This window comes from Chenopodium quinoa, unplaced genomic scaffold, assembly GCF_001683475.1.
Source record: "Chenopodium quinoa cultivar QQ74 unplaced genomic scaffold, ASM168347v1, whole genome shotgun sequence".
NCBI lineage: Eukaryota > Viridiplantae > Streptophyta > Magnoliopsida > Caryophyllales > Amaranthaceae > Chenopodium > Chenopodium quinoa.
In genome coordinates this window covers 106,815-116,511 of record NW_018743014.1, presented here as the reverse complement: position 1 = coordinate 116,511, position 9,697 = coordinate 106,815, and the positions used below count along the sequence as shown (strand labels likewise).

The following is a 9,697-nucleotide window of genomic DNA, read 5'->3' as shown; positions in this document are numbered from 1 at the left end:
AAAGCATGAACTCAACAACAACAACATACAACAATAAAAAGCAGCAACAAACAACTAAAGCATCAACCATATAAAGAAAAAAAAAGCAATAAAGCAACAGTGGGCATCAGAAAAAGACATCAACAGCAGCAACATTTCAACAGTAGGTACAGGTCAATAGCAAACAACAAAAGCTAGATAGAAGGAATAGAAAATTTTTATGTGACCTGATTAATTGTGGCACCAGATTTAGAAGATTGCCCATTTTGGTCAAACAAGAAGATGTGGCGCACTAGATGCATCCTTTGGAGCCGATGGAATTGCAAAATCAGGAAAGACAAAATTGATCCGAGGGTTAGCATCCCGAAGTTGAGTCAAAATTGCAGTTGTTATGCTTGGTGCAAGTTGTTGTACTAATTGAGATTGCATACTTTCTAAAAATCCTGTCGGGAATACGAAATCTGACTTTTTATCTTTTTTCTTCAAATCTGACTTTTTTACACCTTTTCCTTGTAGGCGTACACGGCTTTTGCGCTTAGGATCTGGAATCACTTCGGAGTAAGGGTCCTTAGAGTTACTACCATCTTCATGTTGGGAAGACTCCAAAGCATCCATTTTAGCCTATTTAAGGAAAATAAAGCCACCTACTTATTATTTATCAAAATTAAACAAATATATCATACAGCTAAAATGTTAACTCACAATATTCTCTTCTATTTTTTCATGGTTGGTAAGGTATTTCCTTCCCACCGTTCTCTTTCTTGACTCCTTATAGACCCTTGCTTGAGAAGGTTCTTGCTTATCAGGATCCTCTTGTTGCTGTGGAAACATAAACACATAAAATTGAAGTGATTATTACAAATAATTAAAGGACAAGGGTGAAAGCCTCATGTAGTGATTGTAAAATAAAGATTATAAAAATAATAAAATTGCCTAGAAATGAGATGAATTATTTACCAACTTATGGCGTAAAATTGCGTAAGAGTTACGGCCCATAGTGTGCATATCATCTAACATTAGGCGATTGTCTTTGTTGATCTTACTGAATTCCTATGTGAAAACACAATCAAGATTTATAGTTTTGAACCACGTAAAATATCGAATAAGTATCTACTTTCTAATATCAATACAATAGGAAAGATGATAGCAAAAATCATGTAAAAGAAACTCTAAAAAACATTGTTGAGAAGATATCCTCTCATGCATGCAAGGAAACAATCAAAGTGTCTCTTCAAATACCAATTCAATGAAAGCTGAGGTGGTCCAGTATGGAATACATGCGTCATAGAGTAACTTCACGTTCTTAATCAAAGAAATTAACATGATTATATTAAAAACAGCTCCTGAAAACAAAGGCGATCATGATAACAAAGGCGATTATAAAAATAGTAAAAGTGACTTTTTTGGTCATGAAACTATGTTAATATTGCACAAAAACAGTTCAAAACCATATACATAATACCTCAGCCACTTTAGAATGCCAATATTGCAAAAGCTCTCTAAATTGAGGTTCTAAAATTGTGTCTGGCTTATGAAACCATCTTAAAGCATCAATGGGATATGCAGAGAAGTAGTTATTCTTAGTAAAGCATTTATGAGCTTTCCAGCTTCCATTGATAGCCTGCATCACCCATTCTCTTCCAGCTTCAGGAACCATATACTTTTCCTAAACAAATCATGAAAATAAAACATTAGTATGTAACATGTAGCATATGGAGGTCCAAGTATTAACGAGGAATTAATTATGTAGAAAATGAAATCCAACAAAATGAATTATATTACTACGTACTTGGACATACTCCCACATTTTGCCAAGTGTGGGTAGACTTGGAAAGTTAATATAATTTAGTGGTGCAAGTTCAGAATCCCTAGCCACAGTACCCAAGAATTGCTTGAACTCCTGAACAATTTCCCGTGTAGGTCCAACTGGTTGGCCCAGTGAGTTTAAAACAATAACTTAACACTCGTCTCTTGTTCGTGCATGAACCTTGGGTTGCATTGTTGGACCTCGATGCCTTTTTCTGTTAGGAGCTTTTTCAGGTTCTGTTTCTGTGTATACATTTGTAAGAAACATGTTATAAGATAGAGGTTGCAAATACATCAACTAAGTACTATAATAACGAAAATGCAAACTGAATGAGGAGGTTCTTGGACACATAAATGCACAAGGAAATAGAAATAAAAAAACCGGAACACAAGGCTTGTGCCCAGCTTGCCCAACAACCACCAAATAAAGGGTAACAAAAAATAGTATTATCTGTGAGTGTTGGGTACATCCAGGAGTGCCCTTGCTATCTGTTTCTGGGTCATGACAATTAAAAGATGGTAGCATTGCTGATAAAGTCATCAAACCCAGCCCCTGATAAGCCATTCATGAGATAAATACTACTATATAGTAAACTAAAGGAAATAATTAAAAAAATATATATAGAGAGTTGTAAATTTATCAATCATTTTACAGTCTTATTCCTCATAAATATAAATTCAATTCCCTTATGTTCCTATTTAGATTCCTACAATTTTTGTTCTGTTTCATAAATACCCATCAAGATTTAAAGCACATAGAGGAAACTAAAAGCTTATATTGAAGTTTTATAAAACCTCCAAATGTATGACAGAGAAATAAAGTGAGAGAACTAACCAAGATGTAAATGAAAGAGGCAACAATAATAGCATATAATATTTTCCAACAAAAAAATCAGCAATAATAGCCCTTAAAATTGGAAGTAACGCAACTATTCCACCCCCAAGCATCAAGCCGCCATTGCTGTTGACTGCCCCAACTTCCTCGTTAAATAGCTAATCAAGTTTCCTGATATCCCATAAATTGCAATCCTCTCGGCCATCTCCACACGTAAATTCCTTTTTAATGCACAATATCGAATGATCTTCCAACACTACTAATGAATAATATGATCAATTATTAATTAAATCCATTTTGATAATTCGAACAAACTTGAAATCATCTCATTAGTCAATTAACCAAAATTCAGATAACACAAATTCAATTCAGGGGCAGCCAAATAACCAAACCTTTAGCGGAAAATTCAAAAAAAAATCCCCATGTAGATGAAAAACACATAAAACAGGAGGAAAAAAGAAAGGAAAAACAGCTAAGGGACTGAACAAGAAGGAGAGGTAGCTGGGGAGGAAATAAGAGAAAAACAATACCTTGCATTCCTTCCCTTCCATACTGAGATAGAACTTCATCTTCTAATTCTTGATCACCCTCATATTCATTACCAACATCATCATCATTCTCATTTAGTGCATCCGCTTCATCATTCTTACTTAGTGCATCCGCTTCATCATTGTCATTCTCATTAAATGCAGCGCCACAAATCCTTGCGTTTCTTGTAAGAGAATCATTCAAAGACTAATTACTTGCTATAAATGCTTCATTATTTTCTTTTTGCTTTTTTCGGAACTCGAGGTACGCTGACATGGAACCAGGAGAACAGAACGCTCGTTTTGATCCCTTCTTTTCTGAGATAACTTGCTGCTTCTTTTGGATGCATTGATCTTGAACTCTAGCAACCTTAAGTGAGTGAATTATCTGAACTTCATCAACTGCATGCTTCTTACGGCTATTCACTTCCACAACATCAGCCATAGTTTTGGGGCAAAGTGATGATTTATTTACTTGCTTTGAAACCTATAAATCAAAAGGAAGATAAAGCATTACTAATTACATGTAAACCATGATAAACAATAAAAACAGTTTGTATAAATGACAAAATAGAAGTGAACAGCTATTTACTGGCTTTTCTTTTTCCAGAAGTGAGATTGTCAGCCATAATGTTATCAGTTTCAACCTCATTTTTCCCATCATATTCTGACGTAGAGTCATCATCCTCATTTTCTGGTGTACAATTCTGCATTGCACTTGGACAAAATAAGACATTTGTTTTTTCTTCAAGTATCTTATTAGCAACAGATGCCGATCCTAGGGCTTCCATTCTTTCTGCATTGAATTTTAGTTTTTGAAGCCGTTGCCGCTCATATTCTGTAAGCTGATTTTTGGAAGCAGAAACTTTGGGTCTACTCCTTTTCATCTGGAAAAAAAAATGGAAGTATGTTAATTTTGTATGTAAATACAATAAACTGAAACGAATTGCAATGTAAAATAAGCTCATTTATAACATATAGTGAAGTATTAAAAAAATGTATGTCAATACCATCTGAAACCTCTCTAGGAGGGATTTGAATAGCATAATGCCACCCTTCTCTATTCAAATCTTCTACATAAAACACTTGATGTGCTTGATTTGCTAAGATAAAAGGTTCCTCTTTAGAAACGGTCTTATTCATATTAACCGTAATGAGCTCATCATCATCCTTTTCTGAGTGAAACCATTGACATCTAAAGACAACACTGAAATGACCATGATAGGATATCTCAATGATTTCAGTTATTGAACCATAATAATTAACATTTTCCACAACAGGATTTTGATCTTTGGAGCTTGCAAAGCTATGTGTAGTGGCTGTAAGAGTGACACCATTGTTTTGAGTTATGCAGTTTGCATCTCGCTTCATGGTATGAAACCTATAATCGTTAACTGAGTACCCTGTGTGCTTTTTGGCAACGTGAGAGGGACCTTTTGATAACCACAAAATATGGTCCTGGATATTATCATGGCCATTTTAAGAATCAAATCAACTTTATCCCTAAACCAATCCATGAAATCCTTACTATGGTCTTGAGCACTATTCCATTTTCTTTTCCTTTTAGCACTTACACAAATCTTGCGCTCACTGTAAAAATAAAATATTTATCTTACTAAGGCGCCAGAGTTAGAATGAAGACATTTAAAAAATAATATTAATAATAATAAACCTATATTATGGTTACAAATCTTACCTTATATATTTCTCAACTTCCTCACAATCACAATTGAACAAGACATAATGATGCGCTTATGCCGATGTAATGCGATCAAGTATGTGTCCACGATTTTTTTTCCTTTGAGGTCCTTCCTTTCCCTTTAATAGGAAGTCCTACCTTAGGGAAAAATGATTTTGAGGTACCACACTCATTAACTTCGGGTGTGGCTTTGCTTGATCGTTTCAAAAATCTAGCTATGAAAGCAACACATTCTTTAGCTTGGTATCCTTCTGCCATTGAGCCTTCGGCCGAGCCTTGTTTCGAACATCTTGTTTCATTTCATGAAGATTCCTCTCAATTCTATACATACACCTTGAACTCACAGGTCCACCCAACCTAATTTGGTCTACTAAGTGTATGGGTAAATGTTCCATTATATCAAAAAAAGCAGGTGGAAAAATCCTCTCAAGTAGGCATAGAGTTTCAACTATCTCGGATTGCAATTTTCCAAGACCTCAAGGATCAATAGTTTTACTCCATATACCTTTGAAAAAAGCACAAAGTCTTATCAAAGGACTAGAACATCTTTGGGTAATTTTGTCTTCACAGCAATTGGAAGAAGATAATTCATCATAAAATGAGCATCATGGCTTTTGTAGCCTGCTATTTTCCTTTCTCCAACTTGCACACAACGACTAAGGTTGGAAGCATAACCTTGAGGAAGCTTAGCATTTTTTATAACCTGGAAGAACTTACGGTTTTGCTCCAATGACATCCAAAAGCGAGATCTTGGAAATTCTTCACTACCCTCTTCCAATTCTGTTGGTTGGAGCTCTGGCATCAGATTAAGTTCTACCAAATCTCGACAAGCACTCACATTATCCTTGGTCTTCTGAGAAATGTCTAATAACGTCGCAATGACATTATCAAAGACATTTTTCTCAATATGCATTACATCAAGATTATGGCCATTAGAGCAATGCTTCCAATATGGCAACTCAAAAAATATGGGTTTCTTTCTCCAAGGAGTCGGATCATCCACATCACGCCTTGGTTTCTTTTGCTTCTTTCCAAATGCATTTGGAAAATCACGCAACATATTCTCAATATCAATTCCATTCAATGGAATAGGTTGACATCTTTCCTCAAGTTCTCCGTCAAAATTCCTCTTATCATGACGCCAAGGGTGAGATGGATCCAAAAATTTACGATTTGACCTATACACATTCTTACCACTACAAGGCAACCACTTGGAATCTGTTTCGTAATGACATTCAGGGCATGCCAAGTATCCTTTTGTGCTCCACCCAGACAACATTGCATAACCCGAAAAATCACTCACGGTAGTCATCAATGCTACATGCATGTCAAACCTTTGATTAGTCGAAGCATCATAAGTTTCCAACCCAAACTCCCACAAATCCTTCAAGTCCTTGATAAGTGGCTACAAATATATGTCAATGTCATTGCCAGGGGAATACGGACCGGGAATTAGTAAGGCTAGCATCAAATACTCGGGCTTCATAATCTTCCAAGGAGGCAAGTTATAATTAATCAACATAACTGGCCATGTACTATGGGCAATGCTCATTGAGTTGAACGGGCTAAATCCATCTGTGGCTAACCCAAGCCTCACATTGCGTGGGTCATCAGCAAACTTTGGATATAAAGAATCAAATTCCTTCCAAGCTTGACCATCAACTGGATGATGTAAAAGATAATCATTTTCACACCCATCAGCATGCCAAGTCATGTATCTCGCCGTCTCTTGACACATAAATAGCCGTTGAAGCCTTTTCTTTATTGGAAAGTACCTAAGAATCTTTTGGGGAATCCTATAGGTCTATCCATTTTCATTTTGTATGTCATTCTCTGTGTCATTTGATTTCCATCTTGGCGTCTCAAAAACATGGCAACTTGTTGCATTTTCATGCTCTTCCTAGTATATCATGCAATCATTTGGGCATGCATCTTTCTTAGTGTAATCCAACCCCAACACTTTCAAAACACTTTTTGCTTCATTAAAAGAAGCTGGCAGTTTTACATCAGGTAAGACCTCCCTTATAAGCTCTAATATATCTCCAAAAGCAGCATTACTTAGCTTATGATCACACTTCAAAATAAAAGTCGGATCATGAAGTAAAGTTTTGAATGATTTTTACAACCGACATACAAATCTTCCTGGCCCTTTTCAACTAACTTAAAAAACTTTTTTGCCTCGCCATTTGGCCCATTTCTAAAAGCATCACGTGCATCATGCAACAACCCTACTATGTCATCATTAAAATCATTTGGGTTTGACCCTTCATCATTATCCAAAATAGTTTGTTCCCTTTCAATGCTGATCCCTAACTCTGATAACTTATCCGTTCGAGGAACAAAACCATTACAAATAAGGTGATCTCTCACAACACTTTCATGACGCCAAAAACGATAATGACAACTTTCACAAGGACAACAAATTTGATTTCCTTGAGACTTAGAAGCAAAAGCCTTTTGTACATATTCATCTACTCCCCGCTCATATTCATCACTCCATTTGGCAAACATCCACCACTCTTTAGTTCCACTATCCATACCTTAGGATAAGAATTAAGAGGGTTACTTTAATTAATTTTTACTGTAAAAACATTTAATCAATTCACTAAGAAAAAAGAGAGTTACTTTAATCAATTAGAAAGAACTGACAATAAAATCTGCTTTACAACCACTAGGAAGAAAGAGAACTACTCTAATAATCAGAATACTTAAAACTAGTGTATTTCTATTGTTAAGGACAACTTTATCAAGTGTAATAAGCAAGCGGCATCAAAGTTGTATTTATACAAATTTATGACCCACTTTATATTAATCTAGTAACAATGAAAAATAAATGAGATGTTAAAAAAAGGCAAGTGTAATTAGCAAGGAGAGTTAAAAAGCCTAAAACTAATAATATTAAGGGAGAACCCATATCAAAGTATAATCATGCTTCTAGTGTTTTAAGAGCCACCATCAAATATCCAATACAAATCAAGATAAAGCATATTTGCTGAAACTGCTTGCCTCAAACCCTTCTCATATGAATTATGTATTCAGACCCAGACTTCTAAGCCTCTTTTAAAGCCCTCAATGCAGCTATTAGTCACACACACACAAACAATGATACACATCTCAAAGATTGAATAATAGCAATTTCTAATAATTTATGTTAAATCTAAAGGCTTTGGGTGACTTCTTTAACTAAATAGTAAATAGGAGAGCACATTGGAGTAAAAATGCCTAACCCATCAATGTCTAATCCATATACCTACAACCTAATCGGCCAAGTTTCATGTACTTAAATAGAAAATGCATGAGTGCGGACAAATATGTTAAACAATCCACCTTATGCAAGCTTTAAATAAAACAAAACTGTCTAATAAGACTACACCACACATAAAACACAAATACATTCTTCTCAATTACAGGATTCCACACAGTCCATAAGGCATACATCACCTAAGCTACTCATGGAGATCAATGTAAACATAAACAATAAACAGAACAACCTGTACAACCAGTTCCCACTCAAGAGCACTCTTCCCATAAGGGGGCAGCAGCAAAAGGGGTGCAACAGAAGGGAGGGAGCAGGAGGGTAGTGATGACAGCACGAGAGTAGCAAAAGGAGGGCAGCAAAAATAAGGAGTAGGAAAAAGGGGGCAGCATATAATTTAAAGTTGTAATTAGTGTCCAGTTTGCTAGTGAGTCCATTCAAGAAGCAGGGAGCATTAGGGAGAAATTAAAGCTAAAAGTGCAAACCGAATTTTAAATTTCCTACTGCATAGTGCATACTGAGCTGCATGAAGGTGAAAAAACTTGATTTTAAGAAAGGGTTGTGCGAATTTAATTTGAGTAAGTACTAACTTGTTGAAGTTTAACATTGCAAGCTCAATTAACTTAGCAAAATTAAGCTTTTGATAAAGCTCATAAATATGTTTGAGCTTGCCTTATGTATAAGCAAACATAGTTATTAAACACCTTATGTTCTTCAAAAAGATATGGTATTTTACTGCGTAAAAAGTCATGGATAACCAACAAAGAAATTATCACAAGTCTTTATTTAATTTTTCACCAGTTGAGTGGAAAGAAAGCTGGATAATAAAAACATGGCACTAAATACAAAGGAAATAACAAAAGAAAGTTTCTTGAGATTGCTTAGTTGCTGGTACAAGGAATGGGTATTGTCTAGGATTCATAAATAAATATACTCATGTGAAATAAAGCATATACACAAAATACAGCCATAAAAGGTAAATGACTACATGTAGATGGACATATATGTGTGTTCTGTATTTGATTGTAATAAAACAGTTCCAGTTTGATCAAGTCCAGTATATGCAGTGCTAGTCATCATATCCCATCAGGATTCAGAGCTACAAATTCTGAAAGCATAAACACATTTAAACCAATCCCAAAGCAGCTAGCTAATGAGCCATATACAACAACGCACATAAACACATGCAATTATGAAAAAAGAAATTTCGGCCTCCAATTATCAAAAATAAATAGTCAAAAACCGAAATTTACATACATATACATACATAAGAGAGAAACAGGGAAAAAAGTTCACACAAATAATTCACAGCTCACAAAAATGGATATAGCAATTAGAAAAAGGTAATAAACAAAACAGCATAATCATCATAGCTGACACAAAGAGTAATAAACTTGGATCTCTAAAGTCTTACCCCATGGATGAACCAAATCAGCCACCCCAAATCAATATATCTTCTTGTCCATTTATATGAAATTCCCCCCAAAAAACCCCATTAGACTACTCATATACAATATTCAGTACTGCTAGGTTTAAAAAATAATAAAATAAAACAAATCAATATTGCTAAACAAAACCCATTAGCCGTTTAATTC

General features: G+C 35.1%; 1 protein-coding gene across 1 annotated transcript; it reads right to left on the bottom strand.

Annotated features, from left to right (window-relative positions):
- Positions 1–249: 249 nt before the first annotated feature.
- Positions 250–1,302, bottom strand: LOC110729913. The gene is made up of 4 exons (XM_021909706.1): positions 1,219–1,302; positions 937–1,029; positions 682–789; positions 250–600 (listed from the first exon to the last, which is right to left on the bottom strand). The coding sequence occupies exons 1-4, from the start codon at positions 1,300–1,302 to the stop codon at positions 250–252; spliced, it is 636 nt and encodes a 211-aa protein (XP_021765398.1).
- Between the last annotated feature and the right edge of the window lie 8,395 nt (positions 1,303–9,697).